Source organism: Triticum dicoccoides, chromosome 2A (assembly GCF_002162155.2).
Source record: "Triticum dicoccoides isolate Atlit2015 ecotype Zavitan chromosome 2A, WEW_v2.0, whole genome shotgun sequence".
Lineage (NCBI taxonomy): Eukaryota > Viridiplantae > Streptophyta > Magnoliopsida > Poales > Poaceae > Triticum > Triticum dicoccoides.
Window position 1 is genome coordinate 686,872,938 of NC_041382.1, and position 18,907 is coordinate 686,891,844.

Here is an 18,907-nt window from a genome sequence, read left to right on the forward strand (position 1 = left end):
CATGCTCGGGTCGCGAACGAGGCGTTGTAGCGAGCGACGATGGGGTGTGGCGGCGAGCTCGGTGGGGCGGGGCGGGGCGTCTCCGGGTCCTCGGCGCCGGCGCCCCTGGCCGTCCTCGACGACTTCGACCGTGTCATGGCCAACGCAGTGGCCGCCGTCAAGCACGCCGCGCGCGTCATGGTGCCGCGGCTGCATCCTCTGCACGGGGAGCACCACGGGGGTGATGGGCGGGGTCGCGACGCTCTCCTACAGCCTCTCGAAGGCGACAGTGAGCGTGGTGCGGATGGTGGCGGAGGAGCTGGCGCGCGACGGTGTGCGCGTCAACGCCATCTCGCCGCACACCATGCTACACCGCTGCTGGTCCGGTTGCTGGCGAGGGCGCCCCCGGGCTAGGCGCTGCCCGCATGCGGGCGCGCGGCCGAGGAGGACGCCGTCGAGCTCGCCAAGATGCACTGCGCGGACTCCTCCAGCACTGTTCCGCCCCGGGCGGACGCACTTCGTGCTCGAGAGAGAGGGACAGGGGAGAGGAGAGATGAAAAGAGAGGAGAGAGGTTGTGGGAGGCCGATGGTGGGCCAAGCGCAAGAAAAAGGCATCGCCGACATGCCCAGCTGCTCCCCGGGGGGCTGGGTTTGGGGTGGGACTGCCGGCATCAATTTTCTCTAAATCCGGCGAAAACTGAGGCTTTGGGGCGCGAGTGGGAGGATATTTTACTGCTGACGCCGAAAAAGTGGCCGTGGGGGGCGTCTTGGAGGGCCGGCTGGAGATGCTTTAAGAAAAACGCTTTGGGTGGTTTTACAACGAAGCCTCTATTGCAGAGTGAATATCGTAATAATCAGCTTGTTGAAATTCAGGACACACACGTTTGGAAAGATCCGACGGTTATTTTTGCATCATCGGATGGCCCCGGAGAAGGCCGATGTTTTCATCCTATCCGCCAGTGGATGCGTACCATCACCATTTTCATAAGCAACCTTCTTTTTTATATAGAAAATTAAATTATGAGTGAACTCGCGTTTATTTTTCTGTGCGAGCTATGTTTTTCTCATGAATGCACCTCCGTAGGTGTTATCAATGTTTTAGGTTTGTCTCTATTATCTCTACTCAATGTTGTTTTCCTTCCTTATCGCCTAGTTGATATATTATCAAGGTAATAAATTAACAGGACAAAAATCACGCTGGGGTTTCATCAAATTTTCTTTAAATGCATAATCTAAACAATATTTATTTCAAACAAAATTCTTTATCATCAACTTATATTACATTTCATAAACATTCTCATATTTTGAAACATCAAATTAAATTATTTGTTAACAGTTCCTGCAGCAATGCGTGGGTATCATCAAGTTGGAACTAGTATCTCCGCAAAAAAAAGAACTAGTTGAACTACTCCCTCTGTTTCATAATATAAAAATATTTTTGATACTACACTAGTGTAAAAAACGTTCTTATATTATGTGATAGAGAGAATAGTATGTAGAGACCTTTTGTAGCCACGTGTCGCACACTGGTTCACCAAAGCATCATATAAACAAAAAACGGAAATGATAAAGTACCCGTGACGTACCCCTGCATCGTTCGTGGTTATATATAGTGGGCGTCGTACGCCCCAGTTCTCAGTTCTCACAGACAGTACGCAGCCTGTGCATGCATGCACATCCCGACGCGTCCACACAATACAGAGTAGACATCACTACATCAAACATGGCCGGAGCTCGTCATAAGGTCGGCGAGCTGTTGCGCCACGCACGGCGACGGTCGACGGCCGCGCTCGACAAGGCATTGTCCCTCCTGTCATCGCATTCCTGGTCATACGTGCAGCACCACGTCGTCAAGGAGCGGGTGAAGCGGTGGCGGCACGCTCTCGCCGGGCGGTTCTGGCGGCGCCTCGGCTCGCTGCTCGTCCACGTCGCCTACTTCCTCGCCGTCTCCTGGCTCGGTTACCTCCTCCTCGCGCAGCTCAGGTTCCGCGCCGGCGGCGACGGGACGAGGCGGCCCCGCGGCATCGACCTGTTCTTCACCGCCGTCTCGGCCGCGACGGTGTCCAGCATGTCCACCGTCGAGATGGAGGTGTTCTCCAATGGCCAGCTCCTCGTCCTGACTGTCCTCATGTTCGTCGGCGGCGAGGTGTTTTTGTCGCTCCTAGGCCTCGCGTCCAAGTGGTCCAAGCTGAGGAAGCAAGCCGTTCACAAATCATCCCGCCGCGTCGACAACCACGACGTCCCCGAGCTTGAGATGCCGCCGGTAGACGCCGCCACCGAATTGGCCAACCCAACGTCGATGACATCGACCGTCGATGATGAGATGAGCAAGCCGTTGGACCACTTCGATGACACGAGGCTGCGGCGCGACGCGGTGCTGTCGCTGTTCTTCGTCGTCCTCGCCATCCTCCTAGCGGTGCACGTCCTCGGTTCCGGCGCCATCGTGGCGTACGTCTTGCACGCGTCGCCGGCGGCGAGGCGGACGCTGCGGGACAAGGCCCTGAACGTGTGGACCTTCGCCGTGTTCACGACGGTGTCCACGTTCTCGAGCTGCGGGTACATGCCGACGAACGAGAACATGATCGTCTTCAAGCGAGACACCGGGCTGCAGCTGCTGCTCGTGCCGCAGGCGCTGGTCGGGAACACGCTGTTCCCGCCGCTGCTCGCCGCGTGCGTGCGCGTCGCCGCCGCGGCGACCCGGCGCGTGGAGCTCAAGGAGACGGCGAAGAAGGGCCGGGAGTTGACGGGGTACTACCACCTGCTCCCGGCGCGGCGGTGCGCGATGCTGGCGGCGACGGTGGTGGGCTTCCTCGCCGTGCAGGTGGCGATGCTGTGCGGCATGGAGTGGGGCGGCGCGCTGCGGGGGATGAGCGCGTGGGAGAAGGTGTCGAACGCGGTGTTCCTGGCGGTGAACTCCCGGCACACCGGCGAGTCGACCCTCGACCTCTTCACCCTCGCGCCGGCCATCCTCGTCCTCTTCGTGCTCATGATGTGAGTTCTCCTCGATCTGTCCCGTCTCTCTCTTTCTCATCGCTGTCGGTCGATGCTTACGAGAATGCCATACCTGAGTTCCCTACGTTGAACGCCAGCTAGATTCTAGAAGGTATAGAAGCTACTAGGATTTTATTTTCCTGTGCTTCTCAACTAAATGTTTGACACTGATCATTCATGAGGTTCCCTAACACTTCCTTAAATCTTAAGTCACATTTCTAAGAATTTGATCAGCACCCCAATCGTCCTCATCCCATAGTGAACAGGCAAGAGCATTTCACTAAAGTTTTACAATTTGCAGAGACATATTTTTTTTTTGTACAGGGGATTAGCAGGGATTTTTAACAATTTCAGGCCAATGGTAAATGTTATTATAGACAGGCTAGGCTTTCACTACCCACGCGAAAGAATAATACGTAAATAAGTGACATTTGGACAGGAATGTAGTCAAACTGTTAATAATTTCTATACTGTAGTCAAACTTTTAACAAGTTTCTTCACAAACAAAAATTAAAACGTTTAAATATTGAGACTTAAAATCTTGAAAATCAATTATACATATTTGTCTCAAAAGCATACTAGAATACGAAGTAGCTAATCGAAAACCCATCTCTGCACCCGAGCTCGTCTGCACCCGCGCTGACGAAAAAATCAAAACAAATTTGAAAAAATTCAAAAAATTTTAAAAGAAAAATTGTGTGGTAGAAAATTTGATGCGTAAGGTCCGCTCCGATTTTCAAATCATTTGGACATCTAAGGAGCTCTCAGCAAAAAAGACAAATTGGGAGTCTGTAAAAATGTTTACTATTCATGTACTGTTTTGGCCTGATTTGTCTTTTTTGCCGAGATCTGCTCAGATGTCGAAACGACTTGAAATTTGGAGCAGGCCTCACGCATCAAATTGTCTACCGCACAAAAAAAATAGAATATTTTAAATTTGTTTTGAATTATTTACACTTTTTTTTAACTGGGTGCAGATGAGCCTGGGCAACCAAAACGCCCTACTCGTAGCTAATTGCCAAGTAACATCTCAGAGTGGCAATATTGTCCAAGAGGGGTACTATGCAAGGACTGCATCGTGTGTACATAGTAATCGGCATTTTTTCTATGTTTTTGGAAAAGGAGGAAGAACCCCGGCCTCTGCATCTGGGCGATGCATGCATCTATCTTATTGATTACTCACAAAAAACCTTATAAAGTAATACATCGGTAAGACTGAAACCATCGTAAAAAAAACATATGTGGCTACTCCTATCCAGTTGACGAAGGGATGTTGATAGAATCGGCATTCGTTCTTAATTTGCCTTAATTAACTTGTCGTCCATGTTAGTACGTACTCCTAGGTGCATGCCAAACTATATACCCCGATCATTGCTGAACATACTCCGTGCCAAGTACTAGCAGTCCAACATGGGTGGCGAGGTGCACTGCAGGCGGTTGGCCATTGTGGTCGTGGACCTCGTTCAATAATTGAACGGAGAAGTTTTTCAAAAAAAGAAAAGAAATTGAACGGAGAGGTAGAGGAATCTTCCTTCCCTGTGAAAAGCATTCGAGCTCGTCAACCTCCCCGCCCGAAAAAGAGGAGAGCATTGCCATCCGCGAGTCGACAGGCACGCGCAGGCGCTGGCTGACCGCATGCACCTTGGCCGGCAGGGCCTGGAGAAGAACCAACCACCAGCATCGACACAAGTTGAGAATCGGGATGCTGATCGGTGATCGGAACGTATTCCAACGTACTCTGCAGGTCTCCATTCAGAGCGAGGCCCCATCCATCGCGTGCACACTTCCAATTCAGGCCGCACCGTCGTAGTAGCTTCCTTCCCCACTAGCACATTGTTCTCTGAATTCCATACATGCATGCATGGTGCCGTGGTCTATGAGAAATCGTGACCGTATGTATATAGGCAGCGAATCCGGACCAGTATCTGTGCCATTCCATGAGAATGTTTCCGCTCGCCGGAATGTCCTTGCACGTCGACGTCTGGATACTGAAAGTCTGGTAGTAGGTGCCATTTTTGGGATCCAGAAGAGCCTTGGTAACTTGTGTCAAAGTTTGATCATAGATTTAACTAACAAAATGTTAATGCATATCATAAAAAATTATACCATTGCATTTGTATTTGGACATAGTTTTTGTTGGAAATATGAGCAATTTACCAAATGATTTTATTAACAGAAATAGTAGATAAAACATGGCTAGAATAGCAAATATAAAGCAAGTCATGCAATCTGACAGAGAGAAGGTAAACATCGTCTGCATATATGAACTTGAGATAAACACATCTAGAACAGTAACTAGATGAAGTTGCTTATACGACATAGAGCCTAACATACGTAGGACAGAAACTAGAGCCAAGAACTGTAGTAGGACTTCTAACAGAAAGGAGAAGAACACGTACGGCACAGCAGCAGCAGGAGCGCTGGACTTGGGGTCGGTGTCCTCGCCTGCCATGTCGTCGAGGAGGTCGTGGACGTCGGGGAAGAAGTCGTCGTCGGGGAAGTAGTCGTCGGAGACCGGATCGCCCGTGATGAAACAGCCAGTAGTCGCGCAGAGCGCTCCCCAAAAACCTTATCACCCTTCTCCCGTACAGGACTCAAAGAGTGCGGTTTCGGAGGCCTACTGTCCCGACCTGCGGTGCACGCCGCAAGCCGGGATGGAGAAGATCGTAGCAGCAGCGCAGTGCTCAGGAACCTGTGGCGAGAGGAGGAAGAGATTCTGATGCGTCTCTCTGAGAGGAGCGACCTCCCTTTTATAGGCGCAAGAGAAGGAGGCGAGAGGTTGCGCCGGGAGCTGAAGAGAATGCGGGAGACTAGGCGGGCGGCGGAGGAGGAGCGCGCGTGGATGTCCCTCTTGTTCTCATGCTCATACAAGTGGGGAAGGAGCCTCCCTTATAAGGAGGTCCAACTCCCTCTAAACTAGCAATGTGGGACTAAACTTTAGTAGTATCCCTTGCCTTGCACAAATGGGCTAAGTGGGCCTCTAGGATTTATTAGGAATTTCTGAAATAGTTATTGGGCTACCCCAATATAGACTAAATTCCAGCAATCCCCCACCAGATCCCAGAGGCACACAGAAATTTGCCTTTGGTTCCAAAACACTGTTTTATATACCGGTATTGCAGTGGAGACTGTTAAGTTGAACTTCCACCTAGAGCTCTATGCTACACTAGTAAGCAACTTGAACAGTGGACTGAGCCTTGAACTGCAAGTTTTCTGCGAATCTAGCTTCACATAAAGCCTTGACCGATACGTGGCTACCGTGGGTCTTCCCCGCGGGTGGAGCTTATGCGTCATACTCCATGACCTTTCATGAGTTTACTAGAGAGAACCCTACTCTCATAGATTGCGACGTTTGACAATCAGACTCATATAGGTGTGTTCTTCAAAAGATGTTCTGCAGGACAACATCTCTGCTTCAAAGAGCCACTTAGAACACATTAAGATATACATCAACCTGCCATGCAGATTAGGAGAGTATTGCATCTTCATGGAGTGGTATTTTAAAATAAGGATACTCTCCTCCCAGTTGACCAACAGCTTGTCTTCCACATCTAATTCACGGGATCTCCGATCACAAAGAATAGGTTACCACTGTGAACAACTCATATTGTGGGTCTCATACCCATCTCCCTCGATGCATTATCTATCACATTACGTGATAGACCCTTAGTGAAAGGATCTGCCAGATTTTTAGACGTTTGGATATAATCCAATGCAATAACTCCGGAGTTTCTCATTTTCCTGACAGACTTCAACCTTCTCTGAACGTGTCTTGATGACTTCATGTTATCCTTAGAGCTGTTCACTTTCGTGATCACAGTTTGATTGTCACAGTTCATAAGGATACCCGGTACAAGTTTCTCAACAACCGGCAAGTCATTCAAGAGTCGGCGAAGCCAATCTGCTTCGACCGTAGCTGTATCTAGTGTTGTGAGTTCTGCTTCCATAGTTGACCTCGTTAAGATGGTCTGCTTGCAAGACTTCCAAGAAACAGCGCCACCTCCATGAGTGAACACATATCCGCTCGTGGCCTTTATCTCATCAGCATCTGAGATCCAGTTTGAGTCACTATACCCTTCAAGCACCTTTGGGTGCCCAGTGTAGTGAATTCCATAGTTTATAGTGCCTTTCAAATAACGCAAAACTCTCTCTAGAGCTTTCCAATGCACATCTCCCTGTTTTGAGACAAACCGGCTCAGCTTGCTAACAGCAAAAGAGATGTCAGGTCTTGTAGCACTGGCTAAGTACATAAGCGAGCCAATAATCTGAGAATACTTCAATTGATCTCTAGCAATTCTTCGATTCTTTCGAAGCAGCACGCTAGCATCATATGGTGTTGGAGAGGGCTTGCAGTCACTATAGCCAAAGCGACTCAAGATCTTTTCCACATAGTGAGATTGAAGCAATGTAATCCCACCATCATCATCTCTCAACAACTTGATGTTCAGAATGACATCAGCCACTCCTAAATCTTTCATCTCAAAACAGCGAGATAGGAAATCCTTGACCTCCTTAATAACATTCAGATTTGTTCCAAAAATCAGTATGTCATCAACATACAAGCAAAGCATAACTCCCTCGCCCCCACCATGGCGATAGTACACACATTTGTCAGCTTCGTTCACAACAAAGCCTGCAGCTGTTAAAGTTCTTTCGAACTTCTCATGCCACTGTTTGGGTGCTTGCTTGAGTCCGTACAAAGACTTCAGCAATTTGCACACTTTCCCTTCCTGACCATCTATTACAAACCCATCTGGTTGTTCCATATAAATTTCCTCATCCAACTCTCCATTCAGGAAAGCAATCTTAACATCCATTTGATGAACGAGAAGACCATGTGAGGCAGCTAGTGAAAGTAGAACTCGAATAGTGGTCAGTCGAGCCACAGGTGAGTAAGTATCAAAGAAATCTTCACCTTCCTTTTGGGTATAACCCTTAGCCACGAGTCAAGCCTTGTACTTTTCAATCGTACCATCAGGCCTAAGCTTCTTCTTGAATACCCATTTGCATCCTATAGGTTTGCACCCATAAGGACGATCAGTTATCTCCCAAGTTTCATTCGCCAAGATGGAATCCATCTCGCTACGAACTGCTTCCTTCCAGTAGTCAGCATCTTCAGATGCATAAGCCTCTGAAATAGAACTGGGAGTGTCATCTATGAGATACACAAGAAAATCATCACCAAAGGACTTTGCAGTCCTCTGTCTCTTGCTCCTAATAGGAACTTCATTGTTCTCCTCCACGGGATTTTCAAAGTGTTCCATCGAAATGGCAGGTTCGGTAATTGTAACTGGTTCCTGACTCGATGAACTAGGCATCTCCTGATTAGATGAGGTAGCCATATCCTTCATGGGAAAGATATCTTCAAAGAAAGTCGCATCATTCGACTCCATGATCGTACCGACATGCATGTCAGGTACCTCAGATTTTACAACCAAGAATCTATAGCCAATGCTATGAAAAGCATATCCCAAGAAAACACAATCCATAGTCTTTGGTCCAAGTTTCCGCTTCTTTGGAATTGGAACATTGACTTTCGCCAAACAACCCCATGTTCGCAGATAAGAGAGTTTTAACATTTTCTTCTCCCATTCCTCGAATGGAGTTATCTCTTTGTTCTTTGTGGGAACTCGATTTAGGACATGACATGCTGTCAATATCGCCTCCCCCCACCATGCCTTGGAGAGACCCGATGTGTCTAACATGGCGTTAACCAAATCAGTTAGAGTACGGTTCTTTCTTTCAGCCACCCCATTTGACTGAGGTGAGTAGGGAGGCGTCCTCTCATGGATTATACCATGTTCCACACAAAAAGCATCAAATTCATTGGAAAAATACTCTTCACCACGGTCGGACCTAAGCCTCTTGATTTTCCGATCAAGTTGGTTTTCCACTTCAGCTTTATAGATCTTGAAAAAATTCAAAGCCTCATCCTTAGATTTCAGAAGATACACGCAACAGTATCTAGTGGAGTCGTCAATTAACGTCATGAAATATTTCTTTCCACCTTTTGTCAAAACACCATTCATTTCACATAGATCCGAATGTATAAGTTCTAGTGGTGCAAGATTTCTTGTCTCCGCAGTCACATGAGACTTACGAGGTTGCTTAGCTTGCACACACACTTGACACTTAGATCCCTTAAAGGTGGTGAAACTAGGGATTAAGTTCAACTTCGCTAGTCGCGACATGCAACCAAAGTTAACATGACAAAGTCGTGAATGCCACACATTTGATTCACTATTGTTGCAAATATGATTAACAACTTTATTGCAAACGTCTGATAAGGATAAACGAAACAGGCCTCCTGACTCATAGCCTTTACCAACAAAGGTTCCATACTTGGATATTACAAATTTATTTGACTCGAAGACAAGCTTATAGCCATCTCTACACAGAAGAGATCCGCTAACAAGATTTTTATTGACGGAGGGGACATAATGCACGTTCTTCAGCCGCACGATCTTCCCCGAAGTAAACTTCAGATCGACCGTGCCAACACCACGAACAGAAGCACTTGAACCGTTGCCCATCAGCACTGTTGAAGTCCCTGCGGTCTGGTAAGACGAAAACATGGAAATATCACCGCATACATGCACATTAGCACCCGTGTCAATCAACCAATCAGGAGAATGACATACTGAAAGAATAGTGGGAAATATACCATACCCAGCATCCTTCATGTCAATGTCCCCAATGACAACATTAGCGGTCTTGCCGCCTTTCCCAGGATGACGCTTGTCATAGCGATTGGGGCAACTAGGAGCCCAATGATCAGGATCTCCACACACGTGACAAGCACCTTTCTTGTTGTCATTCTTCTTCTTGAAGTTCGTGTGCTGCACAGCCTTGTTCTTCCCATCAAACTTTCCTTTATCATCAAACTTGCCCTTGTTCTTGAACTTGTGGGACTGGAAGTTTTTCTTCTGTACCAGATTGGCACTAGATCCTCCCTCAATACCTCGAGCACGTGTGTCCTTTGCTCTCGCCTTTTCTTCCACATCAAGAGTACCAATGAGATCCGGAACGGAAAACTCCTGTCTCTTATGTTTCAGTAAGGTAGCAAAGTTCCTCCATGAAGGAGGAAGCTTAGTGATGATACCCCCGGCAACAAACTTGTCCGGTAGCATGCAGTTGAAGTGCTCAAGTTCTCTAGCAAATGACTGTATCTCGTGAGCCTGCTCAACCACGGAGCGCTCTTCAGTCATCCTGTAATCATAGAATTGCTCCATGATGTACAGCTCAGTGCCGGCATCCGAGACCCCAAACTTGGCCTCGAGTGCGTCCCACATATCTTTTCCATTGTCAATTGACGCATAAGCATCAACTATGTTCTCACCAAGAACACTCAAGAGAGCAGCCTTAAACAAGGTATCCATTTTCTGAAAAGCTTGTGCCTGTTGGGCATCTTGCTCTCCTTCAGGTTTGCCAAGAGTGGCGTCATAGCAGCTCATGGTCTGAAACCATAAGACTGCTCTCACGCGCCACCTCTTATAGTGGATACCCTCAAACATAGGAGGTTTCATGGAAGCAGCAAAACCACTCGTGGTAAATTGCCTATAATAAGGTTTTTGGATTGTTGGAAATATGAGCAATTTACCAAATGATTTTATTAACAGAAATAGTAGATAAAACATGGCTAGAATAGCAAATATAAAGCAAGTCATGCAATCTGACAGAGAGAAGGTAAACATCGTCTGCATATATGAACTTGAGATAAACACATCTAGAACAGTCACTAGATGAAGTTGCTTATACGACATAGAGCCTAACATACGTAGGACAGAAACTAGAGCCAAGAACTGTAGTAGGACTTCTAACAGAAAGGAGAAGAACACGTACGGCACAGCAGCAGCAGGAGCGCTGGACTTGGGGTCGGTGTCCTCGCCTGCCATGTCGTCGAGGAGGTCGTGGACGTCGGGGAAGAAGTCGTCGTCGGGGAAGTAGTCGTCGGAGACCGGATCGCCCGTGATGAAACAGCCAGTAGTCGCGCAGAGCGCTCCCCAAAAACCTTATCACCCTTCTCCCGTACAGGACTCAAAGAGTGCGGTTTCGGAGGCCTACTGTCCCGACCTGCGGTGCACGCCGCAAGCCGGGATGGAGAAGATCGATTCTGATGCGTCTCTCTGAGAGGAGCGACCTCCCTTTTATAGGCGCAAGAGAAGGAGGCGAGAGGTTGCGCCGGGAGCTGAAGAGAATGCGGGAGACGAGGCGGGCGGCGGAGGAGGAGCGCGCGTGGATGTCCCTCTTGTTCTCATGCTCATACAAGTGGGGAAGGAGCCTCCCTTATAAGGAGGTCCAACTCCCTCTAAACTAGCAATGTGGGACTAAACTTTAGTAGTATCCCTTGCCTTGCACAAATGGGCTAAGTGGGCCTCTAGGATTATTAGGAATTTCTGAAATAGTTATTGGGCTGCCCCAATATAGACTAAATTCGAGCAGTTTTCAATGGTATAATTTCTGCTTATATGCATTGATATTTTGCTAGTTAAATCTACGGTCAAAATTTGACACTAAATATAAAGGGGATGGTAGAACTGAAGCTCCAGCACGCAAGTGCTTTCATACTGCATATCTACAATTGGACGCTCTTCTCAATGTTCCCATTATCCTCTCGACACAATCCCAACGCGTTTCTCAACGAGTTTCGCGTACCTCATCAAAGTAGATAAAGCGTGTTAGTGCACCCTTTGCAGCTACACATTATCATCACTCACGTTCTGCTTCTTCTTGCTTGCATGCAGGTACCTGCCTCCATACACGACGTGGTTTCCATTTGAAGAGAGCTCCGGCGTCAAGGACCAACCCAGGGAGGAGACCCAGGGGGTCAGGCTGCTCAAGAGCACGCTTCTGTCACAACTCTCCTACCTCGCCATCTTTGTCATCGCCATCTGCATCACCGAGAGGGAAAAGCTCAAGGAGGACCCCCTCAACTTCAACTTGCTCAGCATCGTCGTCGAAGTCGTCAGGCAAGTCCCCTCTAACTCTAAGCAATCCAAAGCTTGAAAAAGAAAATAACAATATACTCCTTTTTCCTTCTTTTTTCAAGTATATACTACACGATAAGAATTGCAAGTCGCATCCTTGAGGGAAGCTGACATTTTTCAGTGTAACGTTCTGCAGCGCTTATGGGAATGTGGGCTTCTCCATGGGCTACAGCTGCAGTAGGCAGATCAGCCCGGACGGGATGTGCACTGACAGGTGGACCGGCTTTGCTGGGAGGTGGAGCGATTCTGGCAAACTCATCCTCATTCTTGTCATGCTCTTCGGGAGGATGAAAAAGTTCAGCATGAAAGCGGGCAAAGCCTGGAAGCTTAGTTAGAGGCAGCAGCACCTAGTGACCACCGCAGCCGCAGGCACTAGTGGCCATGGCCGGAGTGAGCTCCGATCGAATTAACCACAAGAATGGTTTCCTCATCTTTTCACATCTCATGTATGACTGTACTCATCTAGATGTAGAAGAGGGCCTTCAATGTGTCATTCTTTTGCTTCATGGGTTGGCCTTTTTTTAGTCTGGTTGTTAGTTTGTACTACAAGCAAAGAAAATACAACGGTTACTCAAAAAAAAAAAATACAACGAGACGACAAAAACCGCACGAGCGCCGCAGGTGAAGTTATGCCTCGCTTTTAGGGACGTGACTATGTCTCGCTGCAAGCGAGACACAGTCAGCTCTCGCTGAAGGCATCGGCCTTAATAGGCCCGCCCAGCTCGCGTGAGGCCACTGCCTCCTTTTTTTCGTTTGACTTTTTGTTTTCCTTGTTTAATCTTTTTATTAATTTTTTCCTTTTGTTTACACTTCCAAAAATTATAACCATATATATTACGAAATAGACTTCTCGTAATGTTTTAAAAAATGTAATCATGCATTTGAAAACTATTAAATGTGTATAGGAAAATGTTGAACATGTATACAAAAAAAATATACAATGGGTGTGAAAAACTTGATCATGTATTTAAAATGCGTTAAACAAGTATTTAAATTCTTTAATCAACCGTTTGAAAATTATTGAATGTGTATAGAAAAAATATTGACCATGTATGAAAAAATGATTAAATCTTTTGATCATGTATATGAATATATTAATCAAGCATTTCCAAAAAATAAAAGTATTTAAAATTTTATATCAAGCATTTGGAAACCGTTAAATGTGTAAATAAAAAATGTTGACCATGCATTAAAAAAGCATTTGAAAATAGTTTGAAGTGTGTATAGGAAAAATGTTGACCACCTATGCAAAAAATGTTAATCTTGTATTTAAAAAATATTAATCAAGCATTTGAAAAATGTTTAAAAGGTGTATAGAAAAATGTTGAAATTGTAATAAAAATATATTAAATTTGTATTGGAAAAATATTAAACGTGTATTAGAAAATGTTATTGACATATACAAAAATTGTATAATGAAAACTAGATAAAACAAAGAAAACCAAAAAAAGAACCCTAAAAAGAAACAAAATAAACCAAAATAAAATGATAAATAAAATCAAAGAAACAAATGAATAAAGAATGAAAAAAGGAGAAGGAAAAAGAAAAGAAACATCCCGAATGAAAGAAGGAAAAAAAACCAGTGAGACCTGGGCTCATTTTGTGTCAAGTACATCTCACCCTACCATTTGACCATAATCCCAACGCTAGCCCGGTGGCTAGTACCGTTTCTACGGTCTCGCTGAATGCGAGAAATAGCATTCGCTCGCTTTTAGCTGATTGCATGTACGGGTGTCGCCTCAAACTATAGCTGGCCAAATGGGCCAGTTTTTTCGGGCCGGCCGTGAGCACGCCGGCACGGCCCGCCTTGGGCCAGGCACGGCACGCGGCACGCCCTGGGCCGTGCCTGGGCCTGGAGGCTGGGCACGCGGGCCGGCACGGCACGACCTGATTAAGTTTTTTTTTATTTTTTTCTACATCTATATATGGCTCAACATGTAAAAATAGGCTAAAAAACGTTCAGTGCGTTAAATAATAGGCTGAAAATATGCGGCCCACCGTGCTAAACGGGCCAACGTGTTGGCCCGTTTACTAAGTGGGCCGTGCCTGGGCCTGGGGGCGCAGCACGCGGGCCGGCACGACACGGCCCGTATAGTAATCGTTCCCTGGCGGGCCGTGCCGAGCCAGGCACAATTATGATGGGCCGGGCCGTGTCGTGCCGGGCCGGCCCGTTTGGCCAGGTATGCCTCAAACGCGAGATTGTTGGGCCTGCCCAATATGCTGAACAAAATTGTTAGTTTTCCTCCTCTATTTTTCCGTCCATTTTCTTTTTCTTTTCTCATAATTTTTAAAGGAGTTTAAAATGGATTTATTCCAAAACTAAAATTTACATAAAAATTATATAAACCATGAATTTAAAAAATATTTCATACCATTGAAAATAATGTAGGAGTACGTTACAATTAAGAAAATGTTCACGCATTTCAAAATTAATGTTTGTGCCATTTTTAGAAAAAGTTTGCGTAATTTAAGAAAAAAGTTTTGTATCATTCAAAAAATTCAATGCATATTTCAATTTCTTAAAAATTGCATTTGTAAAAATGTTGAAAACCATGTGTTTGGAAAATACTAATCATGAATATGAAATTTTTTAAACATGTATAGAAATTGTTTTAGGTGTATATGAAAACGGTACGATGTGTATGAAAAATAGTAGACATGAAAATATATATTTGAAAAAAATCATGTATTTGAAAATGCTCAATGAGTATAAAAAATATTTAATATATATAAGAAAATTTACAATACATACAAAAAAAGTTAATTGTGTATTTGGTCTGGACTTCACTTTTGGACGCCAGGCTATATCTCAGAGTAGCCGAGATATAAGGCTAGTTTGGTTCATGCCCACATCTAGTGCCTTGGAAAAAGCATTGGCAGGCCTGGACTTCACTTTTGGACGTATTGTTGCGTGTCATGTAGTGTGTGGGTGCGAACGTGTTTGGTTTTGGGCCGGGCCTGGAGAGCCATCGAACTTAAAAGAATGATTCATGAGCACATCTATCGCGAACAACTTTGTACTTGCAATCCCGGGCAACCATCATGGCTTGCCAGGCGCTGAAATTTGGCGCTCGAGTCAGGATACCACTTCATCACCATCATCATCGAAGAAAGAAACTTAAGTACATGGGTATGGGCACCACCATTGGCTTGTTCCAAGCTTGGGGGAGGTGCCCCGGTATCGTATCATCACTTTTATTACCGTTATCTATCTTAGTTCGATCCTTAGTTATTTCATGATTTAAAAGAATAAAGTTTTAGTATGATCTAGTTTCTAGTGCTTGTTTCGTGATCTATCTATATATGTAATCAAGTGTGAGAGTTATATAATAAAGAGTAGTTTTGAGTTGACTTGTTTTACTTTCTTGTTTTAATCTAAGAAATAAAAGGATCATATGCTAATACCATGGGGAGTGATGACTTCACATAAAAGAAGTATAATTGATGAAATTTGTTGGAAGTTAACAAGCATAGCATTGGTCATTGTTGCAATTCATGAAAAGTAATAAAGAAAGAGAGGTCTCACATATAAATATATTATCTTGAACATCTTTTATGATTGTGTGCCCCCATTAAATATTCTATGTCAAATAGTCAACGTTGGACAAGGAAGACACCATAATGAGTTATGTTTGCCTATATTCACATAGAAGTTATATTATTATGGATCCTCTAACATGTGATGCTTGGCTATGATCTTTTGCTAGCCAAAACTCGCACTAAGTAAAAATACTACTTGTGCATCCAAAATCCTTAAACCCAGTCTTTTGCCGTAAGACTCCACCATATCTATCTATGAATTGAATAAGATCCTTCAAGTAAGTTGTCATTGGTGCAAAAGCAATAAAAATTGCTCCTAAACATGTATGATCTTGTAAGGGAAAATAAGCTTTGTACGAACTTGTGATGGTGAAGAAATAAAAGCGAAGGACTGCAAAATAAATGTCGCTATCACAAGGGGCAATATAAAGTGACGTTCATTTGCATTAAGAGCTTGCGCATCCAAAAATAAAAAACGCATGATAACCGCTGCTTCTCTCTGCAAAGGGCCTATCCGTTACTTTTCTGTATTTACTTTTATGCAAGAGTCAGTAATGTTCATCCCTATTCCGCTCTATTTATTGTCTAGTTGGCAAGCATCATGTGGTGGGAAAAGATCCAGACATGATATCCAGTTGGATGTAGGTAATCATGAGTTATTATTGTTAACATTACCCTTGAGGTAAGTAAGTTGGGAGGCGGAACTATAAGTCCCCATCTTCCTATGTGTCTGACTGAAAATTTTGCTCCATAAATATGCCATGAGTGTCAGTAATTATAGAAGACTAAATGATAGTTGAGTATATGAACTTGCTAAACAAAGCTCTTACGTAGACTCTTTCTGAAAATATGATAGACTGTGATTGTTTCAATGACTGTGATCATAGTTTGTTAGTTCCCAATGAAGTTTATGGTTTATACTTTAGCTTGTGAATGATTTGTTACTTTAGCATGGGAAGTTTTATGATGATATATTGCTTTTATAATAACGATCATGATGCTTTCATGTTTGTATTTTGTTTTATCGACACCTCTCTCTCTCTAAACATGTGGTCATGATTATCGATTTTGGTTTTCGCTTGAGGACAAGCAAGGTCTAAGCTTGGGGGAGTTGATATGTTCATTATGAATCACGTTTTCCTACTGTTATTTTTTGTGTTTTGGATTGTCATTTCACTTTACGATACTATTCTTATGCCCTTTCTCTCTTATTTTGCAAGTTTCACGTGAAGGAGGGGATTGCCGGCAGTTGGAATTCTGGACCGGAAAAGACTATAGAAGAGATGGTTATTTTGCACAACTCCAAATGACCTAAGAATTTATGTTGAGTTGTTTTGGAATATATATAAAATATTTACGAAAGAAATAATAGAATGAAGGACACTAGGGAGTGACAAGCTCAGGCGGCGGGCCCTGTGAACTTGTGGGCCCCTGCAGGCCTGCGGTGCCCATCTTCTGTTGGAAATATGCCCTAGAGGAAATAATAAATTGGTTATTATCATATTTACTTGTTCATGATAAATGTTTATTATTCATGCTAGATTTGTATTAACCAAAAACTTAAATACATGTGTGAATACATAGAAAACACAGTGTCCCTAAGTGAGCATCTACTAGACTAGCCCGTTGATCAAAGATGGTTAAGGTTTCCTAACCATAGACATGAGTTGTCACTTGATAAAGGGATCACATCATTAGGAGAATGATGTGATGGACAAGACCCAACCGTAAGCTTATCATCAGATCGTTTAGTTTATTTGCTATAGCTTTCTTCATGTCAAGTATCTGTTCCTTAAACCATGAGATCGTGTAACTCCCTAACACCGAAAGAATACTTAGTATGTATCCAAACGTCACTTCGTAACTGGGTGATCATAAAGGTGCTCTATAGGTATCTCCGAAGGTATCTGTTGGGTTGGCATGGATCAAGACTGGGATTTGTCACTCCGTATTCAAAAGCCAACATAAACAAACCTCTTTGGTACGCTCCACGTGGCCTCCTTCATGACCCAAACGAACAGAATCCTGCCTCTGAATCTGTCTCACAACAACACTTGCCTCATCTTCAAAAGGCTTGCAACGAGCATCCTGCATTTCCTTGAACAGCCCAACGCTAGTCCGGAGGTGGGAAGTGCTTTGATGAAGCTCTTCAAGAAATTTAGCTTCAATATATAAGACCCTCTTCGAAGACTCAACATCAAATCCGTGTCCGGGAGGAAGAATCCCATCAATGCGACTAAGACGCTCAGCAGTTGAAGGAACATGAGCCAACTCCCCACAAACAGTTTCAAGAAGATTGTCAATCCTAACCAGAGAAACATTGGCAGCTTCAAACAAATTCTCGGAAGAAACGCCACCTTCAGCACTCACACGGGTAGAAGAACCTCCTGGATCTACATGGGGGCACCGGTATTAACATCCGGGGAGAATTCAAATCTTGGGGAAGTTCCACTCCCTAGGCCGGCAGAACGAGGCATAGTTAGAACAGGACGTTCAATTACCCTAAAGAACACAACCTCAGCCTGTGTCTTCCACTGCATACAAAAACAAAAGTCAACGCGTCAGAAAACAAATGAAGGAACATGGGAACAAAAAATATACAAGACAATACCAGAAGTTCAAGTTAAACTACACAGGAAAGAATAATGCATAGAAACACTCACAGGCAGTCTCAGTCTCCCAAACACCCAGTTGGTTGGGTCATCATCACCCTTCATGACCAAGTCAGTCGCAGCAAGCTCAAGAAGCTTGGTCTGATCCATGAAATAGATGCGAGGGGTCCTCAAGTCAATATTAGGCGTCTTGCCAATGATAAGGCAGTCCAGATACATAAGAAGCGGCGTGATGGCATAGCCTGTGACAGCTTTTCCTTTGCTAGTACCTTGCTGATACCTAACAACAGCACTCCGAATATCGTCAACAACCAACTGGCAGTAGTCCATGTCTGCCATGTCCTCAAACACAAGGTTCTCGGCCATTGCTGCCTCCCTGGACACTCGTGTAGACGTTCCAGGGGTAACCACCTTCATGAAAACAATAAGGTAAAACACCTGCAGAGCAAGATCATCCTTTGTCTCATCCTTCACAAGTTCAGCGAGGATATTCTGCAAATCCTTTGTCTTGATGTCGTCACTCCTAGCATACCCAAGCTTGCCCTTCAACCTCATAACAACATCATCGAAACCATCATTCGAGGGCCTAGGGGGGGGGTACGATTACCTTGAGGGAACCCAAAGAGATGGTGAATAGCATCACTTGTAATACGTATAACCTTGTTCACCTCACCCATGTCCAAAATCATGGTTGAAGGGTCAATCCTCGTGTAGATGTTGCCCATCAAAGCACGAGAAATGTTGGAATCCACCTTCAAGTCAAACACACAACCAAAACCAGCATTGATAACCCTCGTC

General features: G+C 44.8%; 1 protein-coding gene across 1 annotated transcript; it reads left to right on the plus strand.

Moving 5' to 3' along the window:
* Positions 1-1,702: 1,702 nt before the first annotated feature.
* Positions 1,703-12,447, plus strand: LOC119351889 (probable cation transporter HKT7). Its single transcript, XM_037618669.1, has 3 exons — positions 1,703-2,970; positions 11,715-11,939; positions 12,094-12,447. The coding sequence occupies exons 1-3, from the start codon at positions 1,703-1,705 to the stop codon at positions 12,290-12,292; spliced, it is 1,692 nt and encodes a 563-aa protein (XP_037474566.1). The 3' UTR covers positions 12,293-12,447.
* The last annotated feature ends 6,460 nt before the right edge of the window (positions 12,448-18,907 follow it).

Coding starts and splice junctions, on each gene's coding strand:
- LOC119351889 (XM_037618669.1), top strand. CDS start 1,703: ATGGCCGGAGCTCGTCATAAGGTCGGCGAGCTGTTGCGCCACGCACGG. Junction 2,971..11,714: donor GTCCTCTTCGTGCTCATGAT/GTGAGTTCTCCT, acceptor GCTTGCATGCAG/GTACCTGCCTCCATACACGA. Junction 11,940..12,093: donor ATCGTCGTCGAAGTCGTCAG/GCAAGTCCCCTC, acceptor AACGTTCTGCAG/CGCTTATGGGAATGTGGGCT.